Source organism: Podarcis vaucheri (assembly GCF_965113315.1).
Source record: "Podarcis vaucheri genome assembly, chromosome: 17".
In the NCBI taxonomy this organism is placed as follows: Eukaryota; Metazoa; Chordata; class Lepidosauria; order Squamata; family Lacertidae; genus Podarcis; species Podarcis vaucheri.
Genome location: NC_138755.1, coordinates 24,885,906 through 24,900,376, shown reverse-complemented (window position 1 = coordinate 24,900,376; position 14,471 = coordinate 24,885,906). Strand labels below are relative to the sequence as shown.

Below are 14,471 nucleotides of genomic sequence, written 5' to 3'. Positions count from 1 at the left end.
TACCTCTTTGCCCCATTTTCTTTTGCTGCCCAATCTCCTATCCCTTGGCTCACATGTTTTTTATTTGCATTTGTTTTTTAAAAAATAAATTTATTTATTTGGTTTTTCAACTTACAATTTTAGAGAAATATAACAAACATAAATAATAAAAACAAGTCTTCAATGAATCTCTTGGACTTCTAGGTCTTCTGCGTTTTTCCAATTACTCGCTATAACCTGTCTGGCTGCAATTACCATCAATTTTACCCATTTACATTCCTCTTTTGTTTCTAACTCTGTGCTACTCAGGCTAATAAGAACCATTAATTTAGATATTTCCACCTTCCTACCCACAATTCCTGATATTTCTATACCAGTCTGTTTCCAGAATTCATTAACGAACGGACAATCCCACCACATATGACTGTACGTTCCCATCACTCCACATTTCCTCCAACAATTCATCCAATAATTGTCTGCAATGAATGGTAGCCACTCTCCATGGTTTCAGACAGAGGTCTCTCCCAGCCTTACATGGAGAAGATAGGGATTGAGCCTGGGACCTTTGAGATGCATGCTTTGAGATACACCTTAACCTAAGATCAAGTGGACCAGCAAAATTTAATGATGGCTTATTGGAACAGACTAGATGAGCATCAGCAGGCTTACAAATTCCGTGTCTTATTATTCCCTCATTCTGCAAAAGATTTCTGACTTGCCTTCCTTTGACCATTCAGGTGCAGGAGGGCCAGATGAAGGAACTGGATCCATCTGTAATCAGTGCTGTTGATCTGGACATACCTCAAGATCCCCTGATCTTTACTGTCCTCCGCCAACCCCAGCATGGCCTCCTTGTTAATGGGAATCATGGCAATGACATCATCCGCTATAAACATGTGACCGACGGTCACCAGCACCACGAACTTCCTGTGCATGGGTTTTCCATGGAGCTTTTGAAAAATGGTAAATGCTCTCCCAGCCTGTTTGTCCTTACAGCCAGATGGTGGGATAATAAGAAATATTCATGTTTTATTTCTGCACCTGATTCAAAGGTTGTCTTTTATATATCTATGGTTGTGTACACATCTACCCTGCACCCAGTGTACTCCCACTGTTTGGGAAGTGATGTACACATGTTAGCCCTGTACTTTTCCTGTACATATAGTTAATACATTTCCTATTTATACTGTCATTTCATATGAAATGTTGTGGTTTTTGGTTTTTTTAAAAAATATTTTATTTTTTGAAATGCTGTGTTTTGATACATTTGTCTCCAAACCAGCTTTGAACCGGATTGAGGAAAAGCTGTATTTTAAGTTGGCGATGTGTACACTCTCTGAGAAAAACATATTTAAACTACAGTACTATGCATATTTGCATGGGAATAAAGGTAAAGGGACCCCTAACCATAATTTGCTAGGGTTTTTTCTTTTCTTTGACTGAATAAAGGATGCTTGATAGGATCAGGCTACAAATCTGTTTAAGACATGTAAACAATTCAATCGTATGTTTACTCAGAGTAAAATACAGTAAATTCGGTGGGAATATGGCCCTCAAACTCAGTGAGTCTCACATTTCAGAAGACATGCATAAAACTACACTGTGAATGGCGTTCAGGTCTTTCTGCGACCAAACGCATCAAGGGAGCTGGAGGACTTTTCTTGCAAGGCTACAGATACTGGGAGTTAGTTTGGAAAATAGGTGGCTGAAGGCATTGTAATAATATGAAAGAATTGCTAGATGCAGCCTGAGTTGGCTGTGCAGAGGAAGGCCCTCTGCTTTTGGTTGTGAGAAGAGGAGTTGTCAAAAGACCAAGACTGCTCAACGAAACCATCAATCAACAAAGCTTCAACATTTCTTTATAAAGCAGAGCCTGATTTATAAAACAATGCTTGGCATGGCGAAAGCGGGCAGAGACTATGCTGGGGAGTCACAAGAGCCAGAAAGGGAGGCAGGGCACTGACTTCTAGAAGCTGGACCCCTTTGATCCCCCCAACATTTGTTAGCTGAGCCGTCGCAATGTTCATCTGGGCGTTGGATGTGACATCACGAAGTCGGACGTGATGCCCAGATGCAACACCGTTGTGTGTGATGCCAGGGACACGATGGATCCTCTTCCTCCTCCTTTTAACACAGAGGGGAAGCAGCCCCCAGCCCATGATGGTGGCAGGAGGAGCAGAAGGCAGACGAGCCACCAGCCACGGAGGCCAAGCTGTCACACGATGGCATCACATCTGTCGTCCATGCATCACGCACAATGTCAGCCCCCCTCCCCAATCTCCAACCCAAGTCATTGCATCTTCAGAAAGGTTTGTGTGCCAGAGCTTCACAACTTGTGTTCTAAAGTCAGGTCCACTGAGTTCAATGAAGCTTCCTCCAAATTAAGGTAAAAGGGAAAAAAAGGTAAAGGGCCCCTGGATGGTAAATTCCAGTCAAAGGCAACTATGGGGTTGTAGCGCTCATCTCGCTTTCAGGCCAAGGGAGCTGGCGTTTGTCCACAGACAGCTTTTCTGGGTCATGTGGCCAGCATGACTAAACCGCTTCTGGAGCAATGGGACACTGTGACAGAAGCCGGAGCGCATGGAAACGCCATTTACCTTCCTGCCACAGCAATACCTGTTTATCTACTTGCACTGGTGTGCTGTCGAACTGCTAGGTTGGCAGGAGCTGGGACAGAGCAATGGGAGCTCACCCTGTTATGCAGATTTGAACCACCAAACTTTGGATTGGGAAGCCCAAAAGGCTCAGTGGTTTACACCACAGTCCTTTTGGTGTGTGGGAACCCCTTTGGTTTCTTCCCATACTGCATTGGCTAACTGGGAAGAGCCACAGTGGGGCACCTCCCAACATTTTTATCAACACTAGAGTAGTTGAAATATGGTTTCTAATTGTGCTCAAAAGGGAAGGTGAACCTTTTTTAAATTTCACAGGGATGGATGAATGACAAAACAGACACATTCTTCTCTCTCTCTCTCTCTCTCTCTCTCTAAAAAAAAAAGCAGATTGTTTTCAAAGGAGCATTATTAGTCAAGCAGGCCATGATATGTGTTTTTGAGTCAATGGTGTGCTGATGGATTAATGAACAGCTGCTGTATTCAAGGCTTGTCCCATGCTAGTTGAAGCAAGCTGGCTGTGACCAGCAGACTTGTGGGGGGCGGGGAGCAGGATGGAAACAGTGGGAAATGATGTGAAAGAGATTTTGAGGGAAACCGATTAATTTTCCTCCCCCCTCTCCTTCTCCCCTCTCCCTCTCTCTTGTTACTGTTCCCTTCATCCCACCTTCCAGGAATGAGGCTGATGTATATGCATGATGACTCCGACAGCCTAGCGGATGGCTTTTCAATCCAGCTATCAGATGGGAAACATAAAGTGTCAAAAACCATTTCGGTAGAGGTCATTCCAGTTAATGATGAGAAACCAGTGCTGAGCAAGTAAGCCACATGTTCATGTTCCAATTTGGTGCATGTGTTCTGACAAAGTGATTCAGCAGTGATCACAACAGCAAATTAGTGATTAATAGAGCTCATCTCTTGTAAATAACCACAGACTAATGCCAACAGCGCTCCACAAAAACAATCCTTGGTGAAGGACATTCGGTTATGATCAGAGAGAGCAATGTAGCCAAATCTGAATCCGAGGTACCTACAAACAGAGATACACAGCTTGTATGCAGAAAATAACGCACACATATAGATATTTTGTATACAAATCAAAGGCAACGAGTTTACAATCTTTGCACCCTCTGGTGGTCATTCCAAACTTTGGCTCAGACCTTTTCTCCGCTGTAGTTTTCTATCTGGGTTACTCTGACCATTTCAGTTTAAATCAGTTTCTCGTTTAAAATTGAGTTCTCCACATTTCCAGGCAAATTTGTGTATTTTCCATTTTAGTGCAAACATCTCCCAATATAGGCATTTTTGCCTAATATATAACTTTTTGCAAAGCAACCTCAATATATGCATTTCAAGCATACTTTGCCACTGTGTATGCATTATTATTTTTACACATCACGTGGCCAGGGAAGTGTAAATTTAGAAAGGTGACTGTGTTTCAGTTTGTGTATTGCTCTGTCAAGGGCAAATTATGTAGGTTCACCTTCAAATGCAATTGGATTTCTCCTCTATCCGTAACTCCTCATGCCATTGTATGAACTGAGCCATAATTTAGGATCTCAGTACTGTATTTGAAGACCTCATTCTTCATCTGTATTAACAGAAGGATGCCTTGCTTGCTTGAAATCTGTGTGGGGTGTGTGTGTTCTCTGAGTGATTCTTCCTCTCATTATTTCTGTAATTATCCGCCTTTTCAACAAATAACATGATGGATCCTTTGTTTGTTTGTTGCAGGAAGGGTAAGATAGAGGTGACTATGGGTGAAGCCCAAATTATTTCTAGTGCTGTTCTGTCAGCTGAAGATAAAGACACCCCAAGGGAAGAAATTTATTATTTATTTGAGAGTGTCCCAGAAAATGGACATCTTCAGCTCAAGGTCAGTTTTTGTATTTCTACAAAAACCAAACAAAGTATTGCTTGGGGGAGAGGGGAAAGGAAGAACCCAGACTTATTGGGTTAGAATAGGAATCAGTATAATCCTCCTGTTTCTTAATAGTCTCTCATGGCTTGAAACACATTGCAGTGCCTAAGATAATTTCCACTCTGATCCTTGGAACAATCCAGTAGTGGATGTTCTGTTCACATCAGTGGAACTTCTGCCAGCAGAGTTGTTTCAAAGGATGTTGATCATAGGAAGTGTGAAGAACGTGCACCGGGGCTCTTGTTCTTTTTAATTCTGTATGTGCCAAATATGTAAAGGTAAAGGGACCCCTGACCGTTAAGTCCAGTTGTGGACGACTCTGGGGTTGTGGTGCTCATCTCCCTTTACAGGCTGAGGGAGCCAGCATTTGTCCGCAGACAGCTTCCGGGTCATGTGGCCAGCATGACTAAGCTATTTCTGGCAAACCAGAGCAGTGCACGGAAATGCTGTTTACCTTCCCTCCGGAGTGGTACCTATTTATCTACTTGCACTTTGATGTGCTTTTGAACTGCTAGGTTGGCAGGAGCCAAATATGTACCCCTGCTTTTTGAACTATATAATTGCCATAGGCTACAGTGGCTATGTGGTGGGTGGCGGTATGGTCTAAACTACTGAACCTCTTGGGCTTGCTGATCAGAAGGTTGGCATTTCAAATCCCTGCAATGGGGTGAGCTCCCTTTGCTCTGTCCCAGCTCCTGCCTACCTAGCAGTTCGAAAGCACGCCAGTGCAAGTAGATAAATAGGTACCGCTGTGGCGGGAAGGTAAACGGCGTTTCCGTGTGCTCTGGTTTCTGCCACAGTGTCCCGCTGCAACAGAAGCAGTTTAGTCATGCTGGCCACATGACTGAAAAGCTGTCTGTGGACAAACGCTGGCTCCCTTGGCCTGAAAGCAAGATGAGCGCCGCAACCCCATAGTTGCCTTTGACTGGACTTAACTGTCCAGGGGTCATTTACCTTTTTTTACCTTTCTACAGTAGGGATAGCCAGTAAGGGGCATTCCAGATATTGTGGACTACAACTTCCATCATCCTTGAACACTGGCCCTGCTGGCTGATGGGAATTGTAGTCTAGCCAATCAAGTTGGCTATTCCTGAGCTATGCTTTATAAACTGGGGCAGAAAGTCTTTTATCCTGCTTCCTCTCAAGGGCAATGTGGCACTGGGTGGGGCTGGAATTAATGCTAGGCAGGGTTAGAGCCAAAAGTGAGCAGGGCCACAGTCAAATGTGGACAGGACACCCACCCCTTCGCCTTTGTTTTTCTTCCTTGTCATTTGCATGAAATTAGGCCAAGGTGTTGTTGGTCCCTGACCCCGGCTTATATGCTCTCGTCACTAGCATTGATCACTAAAATGGTATTTCTTTTGTTTAGTGATAGGGTTTTTTGTTTTGTTTTGTTTAGGTAGGCCATGACTGGGAGACACTCCAAAATGGGATGAAGTGCACCCAGAATGACATAGACATGAACTCTGTGAGATACATACACACTGGAACAATTGGCTCAAAGGAGCAGGACAGTTTTGTGTTTCATCTGTGGGATGGAGACAATAGATCACCAGAGGTGTTTTTCCCTATTACCATCAAGGACTTGGAAAAAGGTAAATCTATATCTAATCTTCACATGTAAGGCAAGATCCCTCCTAGTATTTTTTTTTTTCCTAAGGAGCAGCTCATACTTGATCTTCTATGTGGGTATGTGCAGGGCTTTTTTTCAGCCATAACTCAATTCCGGCAGATCTCAGATAAGTGCCATTGCTATTATAAGAGAACAAAGAGTGGTGTTCACGCTGAATTCCAGCACCTCTTTTTCCAGAAAAATGGCACTGGGTATGTATGAATTTAGCTCCAAGCAGGTCCTTGGTAGCTTCACACATTCACAGTGATCTAATCCTGTAGAGCTCATCACAAGGAGTTTGTACAAACTTCACACTTATTACAAACAAGGTTGTAAGAAGAAATCAATTTCCCTTCCAACCCGTGTTCTTCATGAACAGTACTGTTTCTGTTCTGCTGCAGTTCAGCTTCTAACAAAAACTACATTATTCATCTCATTGTCTACGGTAGCAGAATTTTACATACTGTAATTAATTATTAGTTTACACCATTCATTTCAATGCACAGGAAACACACTGCATTTTGGGGTGAGGAGTTATCAATTATATTTTGATATCAGCAAATAACTTTCATATTCAGTGGATTGATTTCCATTCTGGTCATGGGGCAAATAAATGAACACCCGCAATTTATGCTCCTGTTTCTATTTCCATCGGAATTCTAGGGGGGGGGCCAACCCTTCAGAATACATTTCAACAGGGAGGATTAATCAATATAAGTCACATTCTTCCTTTTCTGCTCATGGGAACATCTTGTGAATGGAAGTTCATTCAAGGAGCACTCCCACCAGCAGAAGCCTAGTAAGAATCCAAACCAAATAAATATTGTTAATATTTATGTTCCATGTGTCCTATAGGAAACATTGCAGTTTTCACAAAGCCCCTCACTGTGATGAAGGGTGACAGAGGCTACTTGATGACTGACGTCCTCCTTGCAGTCGATGGCACTGAGAAGCCGGAGGAGATCCTCTATGTGATAACCTCCCCACCTCAGTATGGACAACTTGAGTATGTCACCTATCCTGGAGTTGGCATTACAAGTTTCAGCCAAATGGATGTGGCAGGCCAGGCTGTCTGCTATGTCCACCATAGCAAGGCAGCTTCTCCAAGGGATACGTTCAGGTAAGCAGTGAAAAATCTATTGCTTTTCTTAATAAAAGTAGCATCAGGATTGGAAGTAGGAACAGTCAATGCATGGCAGGAGCTGGTACAGCATTCTCCTTTTGGGCATGACATCTTCATGCAAAGAGATCCATGTTGGGTTGAAGAACTTCTGGCCTTCCATATGTGCCATGTTAGCACTTCTCTCACACAAGACGCGAAACGCTGGCAGTTTTACAAGTTGAGGTTTAATAGCAATAACAGGCTTACAGCAATCCAAGCTTCCCACAACTCATTGCTCACTGTCGGCATCAGTTGACTCGACTGGCTTCCAGCCCTTCCCAAGGCCAGATATATGCCAGGCCCACCCCGCTTCCTGCTGGTCTTCCTTTGTTCTAATCACTTGCTCCGCCTCCTACTTCTTGGAGATTCAGGTCAGCCAATTCCTCCTCCTCTGGAGTGGGGCTTATCTCACTTTCGTTGTGTGAAAGAATCAAGTTCCTGTTTTCCTCTGCCTCTTCCTCCCCCTCTGCAAATTCCTCTCTGCTGGCCATGACTCTGACAATATGTTTTTTGACACCAATTCCCATCAGCCTCAACCAATGTGGCCAGGGATCTGGGATGAGGGGAGCTGTAGTCTGAAGGGCCACCAGTTTCCCACTCCTCATGTAAAATAAGAATAGCACTTGAACAGTTCCCTGCACCGCATGGGAAATAGCTACCAATGTCTTTGTGGTCTAAGGAGTTGTCCCTAATGGGAACGTGGTATATACATAAACGGATTGTGTGTTAACATTTTAATTGTCTCCTAAAAGCACACATTAAAAATATGGTATAACCGAGCTCATTTGGAACCTGCTTTCTAGGTTGTTTATTATTCTCATAGGTCTCCCATGAACGCTTTCTAGGGCATCAGCATTATTGCCTGTAAGTAAATGAAGTTTTACCTAGATGCACCACTCAGTTTCTGCACTCAGTTTTAACGCTGGAAGAAAAATTCAGAATGTAGGCAGTAGAGATATAAGATGATCAGAGCCCCCCCCCCTGAACTTGAAGCATGGGAAGTCCCAATAAAAAATTATAATTTGGCAGAAAATTCAGACTATATGATATGTATTTGTATAATTTGGAATATTTAATGTGATTTGATTGGATTGTTAAAATGGAAAATTTAATAAAAATTATTTTTAAAAAGAAAGAAAGAAAAATTCAGAATGTAACATAATGCTGGATCTCCTTGAACATCAAGACTTTGCAAATAAAGTTAGTGTGCATGCTCAGGGCAACATTCTGGGTGGTATTCAACTAAGTTTTACTGATAGTAGACCCATTAAATTAAAGACATGAGTAAGTTAGACCCATTTGTTTTTATGTATCTGCTCCGAGTAAAACTTAGTTGAATGTCACCCACTGCCTTGCAAACTACTTATTCCCGTATCTTGATTCAGGCAGCACATTTAAGATTATTTTTTGTGGTTTGGAGAGATATTTTAATTTATTATAGTGCAATGAGGTATTTTAACAATTTGAAATTCTTTACTTAAACTCATTGATTAGGCTGTTAAAAAGCAGAGACATTGATTAATGAAACAAATTTGTATCTATCAGCAGTTCTGTGTCGATTTGCTGTCCTCATCTGGGATTTTGCTTTTTTTAATTAATTAGTAAACTGGGGAAAAGCCAGATTCTGGATTCACACCATTGTTTTTGTTCCAGTTTAACTAAGATGGTACATATTCATGTTCATATGCATAGATGCATAAATGTAGCTACCATTCTAACTATGTGTGTGTGATCATACATACCTATAGTGAAATTTGTGTGACATTGCTTCTAGACATGCCCAGAGTATTATGCCCAGACCAGACACACTTTGACGAGGTATTTTAATGAAATGAAGATATACGTGTCTGTTTCAATCACTGTAAAATGATGTTCCTGGCTGTTCGAATTTGGCCAAGCAGTTGGTTATATATTGAGATATAAATACTGTGGCAGATTATTAAAAAATAAAACACCAAGGGCTGGTGACATTTAATTAAATGAGGGTTTAAATGATCAGATTTTTACCGTCCGTTAAGGCACTTTATTTCATCGTAAACCTCACAGCATTGTTTGATGCTGCTGGCCTGGAAGAAGGATTTGGCAGTGCTTGTTTTGGACAGATGACTTCAAGTGATTAGCAATCTGACATCAGACGCTGGCAGCAGGATGCTAAAAGAACATGCTAATGTCCTCCATTTTGACACGGTGGATCAGTTTTGTAATAAGCTGGCACTATCTCCTGATTCCATTTTTATATTTTAAATGCCATGACAGATGGTAAGTCCTGCAGCCAGCTCTATTGCCATGAACTAGAGAAAGCCTGAAAACCTTGGTAATGGTGAAATCAAGTCACGTGACTCAGCCTCCTAACTAAGCTCGAGAGTTATCCCCCCCAAAAAAATTTTCATCAGAGTGATGAGAATGTTGGCTGCTTCCCATTCCTGAGGGGAACATGGAACAGAACTAAACATGGAATAAACAACACGCTGGAAGAAAGGGGCATGGTGTTTCCTTGAAACAAACAACCTCATTGTCTGGGGGGACCTAGCAATGCACGCCATTTGCATGGCAATTACTAGCCTGCCTTTGAAAGTTGGACCACAGATAATCTATCCTCATGTGCTGAACTGCTTGCTAAGTCCTTTAGTTACTCAGGTTTGGGATTACTAGATCTGTGGGCCTTTCTAAAGCAAGAACCTAATAAATCTTTAGTATTAATATTTTTGCATCATGCACTAGCACTATATAGGCCATATGGCAATTCTTTGGGGCAGCAGAACTCCAACGTCTCCAGACTGCTTAGGGGTGTATTCTGTGGCAAATTGCCACCGCAGTCCTTTAGGGCAACATGTTCTGAAGTATTTTATCCTGGTGTCAGCTCCTTTTTTATTCATTCCATTCAACTGAGTGGACAAACTTCCATTTGTTTGTAGAGAATAGGAAAGTGCATCTTCAGTCAGGAAAACCTTTCAGGAGAAAGCACGGTTCATCCCTCTGCTTACAAGAACAGTGGGTGGAAGTAATTTTTGTTGATGGTAGGAAAGTTGCTTAACAATTTGGTCCACTGCTTGAGTATCATCTTCCCTCTTCACCCTCAGAATTCACAAAATGCCCTTATAGAGTGGTACATTGGTTCTCGAACTAAATTCGTTCGACTCCCAAAGCATTCAAAAACCAAGGTGTGGCTTCCAGTTGGCTGCAGGAACTTCCTGCACGCAAGTGGAAGCTGAGTCGGATGTTTGGCTTCTGAAAAACGTTCGAAAGCCGGAACACTTACTTCTGGATTTTTGGCATTCGGGAGCCGATTTGTTCAACAACTAAGCCATTCGCGAACCAAGGTATGACTACATCCACATCATTGCTTTCATTCCAGCTGAAGCTGTGATATAACTAAACTGATGACAGGACATCCGTTTTACTGCTGGAACAAACATTAGGTCAGTTCAGACAGCTGCTGCAGTTTTTCTCAGGTGGGAACATATTTACCTTCAGTAAATATATTTCTTACTCTTTTAAAGCATCGAGCCTGCCTGCTCTTTTCCCCATCCGTTTGATGGCATAATGCCTGCACACATTGGTCACCTCTGAATCATCAGTGGAAGTTTTCAGGGTAGTAACTTGAATATCAGCAGTTTCTCGGGCCAAGAGGTCACAAACTCTACATCAAGAATCAGGCACACGACCCCAATGGTATCAAGGCTTTTCTGACCTCAAGAGTTCTAGCTCTGACCTTTGACCTAGGGCTAAGGTGAAATAAGTGTTTCAAATATTCATTGGTTTGTATATATGAACAAAATGCCCGTGGCTCAATGCACACCCCAATTAAGAGTTGTTCCTGTCTCAAAGGCACTCACATAGAAGAGCTGAGGAAGACCCCTGCCTGCTGTGACCTTGAAGGCCTGCTGCCAGGCAGCTTTTATTTTTATACAAAATAATAGTTCATTGGAGAGAGGAAACTTGGCTGACAACGGTAGCAGACTTTAAATCAACATTCTATTTCTAAATATATAAAAAAATTGTCCAGTAGCACCTTAGAAACCAACTAAGTTTGTTCTTAGTATAAGCCATGGGTAGGCAAACTAAGGCCCAGGGGCCGGATCTGGCCCAATTGCCTTCTAAATCTGGCTCACAGACGGTCCAGGAATCAGCATGTTTTTACATGAGTTGAATGTGTTCTTTTATTTAAAATGCATCTCTGGGTTATTTGTGGGGCATAGGAATTTGTTCAATATTTTTCTCAAAATATAGTCCAGCCCACCACAAGGTCTGAGGGACAGTGGACCGGCCCCCTGCTGAAAAAGTTTGCTGACCCCTGGTATAAGCTTTTGTGTGAATGCACCCTTCTTCAGATACACCAAGAAGTGTGCATGCACACAAAAGCTTATACCAAGAACAAACTTTGTTGGTCTGCAAGGTGCTAGTGTGTGTGTGTGTGTGTGTGTGTGTGTGTGTGTGTGTGTGTATCTCGACTGCATCAGACCAACATGGCTACCTACCTGAATTATATTTCTAGTAGATCATGTGCAATTGCATACCCTCCAAGTGTCTCCATTTTCCAGGGACAGTCCCAGAATTACAAAAGCCATACTGGCTTCCGATTTGATCCCGGAATGTCCCTATTTCCCCCTCCAGTGCCATCTCTGCTGAGCTTGGGGTGGAGGATGAGCCGCCGCTTTTCCCGGTTGGCAGCGGTGGCAGCAGCGGCTGCCTCTCCATATTCTTTCCATGGCCATTGCTGCTGGCCTCCTCCCTTGGGCAGCTCATAGCTGTGTTCGTTTATCAGTAATGCTTTAACATTTTGAAACAAGAGTTGAACACCATAAAAGTGGCATGCCGATCCTTAAAGTAAACAAACACTTCCACGGCAATTTGGGGTCACTGAAAAGAAACATAACAGAATACTAAAACATGGGTGCAATGACGTATCTGCATCCTCATAACCATTCCCACAACTTACAGTCCATTTATGCAGTTGGTTTGATCATAAATCATTTGAATGCTGTCTCTTAAGTTCACGGACTTTGCGTCTGCCACTCATCAGTGTCATTCTTTCAGAGACTGGGGGTCTTGATATGTTCTCAGAGTAACCGAGAGGCAAACCCTTTAGTAAAGGTGTCTGTTATATTTCATTTCAGTAGATGGTGAAACAGGAACACTTGCCTCTTTTTGCCAGATTCATCGTCAGCAATGGACTAAGGACAAAACACGGAGAGTTTGAGATCATCCTGGAGACAGTGGACCAAGCCTTACCCACAGTGGCCAAGAACAAAGGCTTGACCTTACTCGAAGGTGGCATTGCGTTCCTTACTCCAGACATTCTTCAGCTCTCGGACCCAGACACAGATCCGCAAAACCTCTCCTTTCTCCTAGCACAGCTCCCACAGTACGGCCAGCTCTTCAACAGAATGTCTGGCCTATGGCAGCAAAGCTTCAGCCAACAAGATGTGGACAATCTGAACATTGCTTATAGACATGGAGGAGGGGATTCTCGGATTGACAGATTTACATTTGTGGCAACAGATGGAGTGAATGAAGGCTTCATAGTAAATAACAAGGTGCAACTAGAGCCCTTGGCGTTCAGCATCCAGGCAAGTTCCTGCACACACACACACACACACACACTATTGTCTTTAGCTTCATTTTGATGCAGGTTTTAGGATTCTATCGTGCTGTATTTTATTCTGTTATTTTTTTAAAAAAACACACACCCCAGAAGCACTATGGAATGGTGATAGATACGTTCTGTAGAATAAAGAAGTAAGCTTAATGTCCCAAGTTTTGACTGTTAGCTATTCCATTTCCATACTTCTTTATTAATTTGTTAAAATATTGGTATTGACAATTTTTGAGATAAAATACAATAAGAATCAAACTAGTCTACAGAACGAGAATATTTTTTTAAAAAGAGAGCAAGAAAGAAAGAAAGAAAGAGGAAGAGGGAAGAAAATACCTGTAAGGCCCTTTACCATATTACATCATATATATCCTGTCATTTATCCACATACAAAGAGGTAGATTCTCCCATCTCCCACCTGGGAGCCTACATCATCTCCCAGTCTCTCACCCTGGGAGACCCTTTCTACCCTGCCTTTCATGTAGGGACTCCCCTCCTCCAACTGTCCCCTTCCTGTTTGTGTCCTCAGTCTAAGGCAAATGACTTCTTTCCCCCACCCAAGTACATACAATTGGCAGATAGAGATGTGCAAGTACATCTCTGTTTTTCCCTTCTTTGTTTTTCTTCCTTCTTTTATCCTTTTAACTTTGTCCTGTATGTTCTCTTTCTCTCCATTTCTGTTTCTCTTGTTTTCCCTTTGTATTTTTACTATTTTGTATTGGGAACATTCCTACTTCTCTATCAATGAGGATGTCTTGAACTGCTTGTATGCCAAATGAAATGTTTTATGTTGCCTTGATTTTTCCTGTCTTCTTTAGCCCCCTTCATGTGTGAATTGCATAAAAGGGCATCAACTGTAGATGGTGGTTAAGGGACTGTGCTTCTGTCTCTGCTCATTTCCCAATGCCCACACATTAGGCATAGATGTTTAACATGAAAAGCCTGTGTGTGTGAACTTGAGGCATCCAAGCTCACAGTCATACAGGCTTCGAGAATGTGTGAAGAAATGGCACATCCCCTTTTCCCCATGGTAACATATGGATGTTGGGGGAGGAACTGAGAAGCCACATGAATTGGGGCATGGGGCTAGAGACATAGGCTCTTTCTATGCCCCTTCACATGATTCTTGCATGAAGGGGGCTTTTCATCATAAACATACATACACAAAGTTGTAGTAATCTGCATGCCTTAGACTGCATATATCTCAAGTTTCAGTGTTCTAGGACTTATATAAGCTAATTCATCAAACTGATTTGGGTTTAAGACCCCTGTTTTGATGACATGTATGGCGTCAAAAAGTAGAGCCTTGGCTATAAAAGGGCAAGGGTAAGGGAGTGTGTTGCTCCTTCCTTCCTTCCTTCCTTCCTTCCTTCCTTCCTTCCTTCCTTCCTTCCATCCATCAATATCTAACGTTTGATCAGTAATAAGGTAAAGGTAAAGGGACTCCTGACCATTGGATCTAGTCGTGACCGACTCTGGGGTTGTGGCACTCATCTCGCTCTATAGGCCGAGGGAGCTGGCGTTTGTCCACAGGCAGCTTCCGGGTCATGTGGCCAGCATGACTAAGACGCTTCTGGCGAACCGGAGCA

At 42.6% G+C, this 14,471-nt stretch overlaps 1 protein-coding gene across 2 annotated transcripts in view; it reads left to right on the top strand.

Annotated features, from left to right (window-relative positions):
- The window catches only part of FREM1 (FRAS1 related extracellular matrix 1), a 78,472-nt gene that overhangs the window by 37,715 nt on the left and 26,286 nt on the right, over positions 1–14,471 (top strand). For both annotated transcript variants that reach the window (XM_082204467.1, XM_082204466.1), the window contains 6 exons: positions 717–942; positions 3,266–3,410; positions 4,326–4,467; positions 5,912–6,107; positions 6,980–7,244; positions 12,442–12,856. In XM_082204467.1, the coding sequence (XP_082060593.1) occupies positions 717–942; positions 3,266–3,410; positions 4,326–4,467; positions 5,912–6,107; positions 6,980–7,244; positions 12,442–12,856 (1,389 nt within the window). The remainder of the gene's footprint in view (positions 1–716; positions 943–3,265; positions 3,411–4,325; positions 4,468–5,911; positions 6,108–6,979; positions 7,245–12,441; positions 12,857–14,471) is intronic.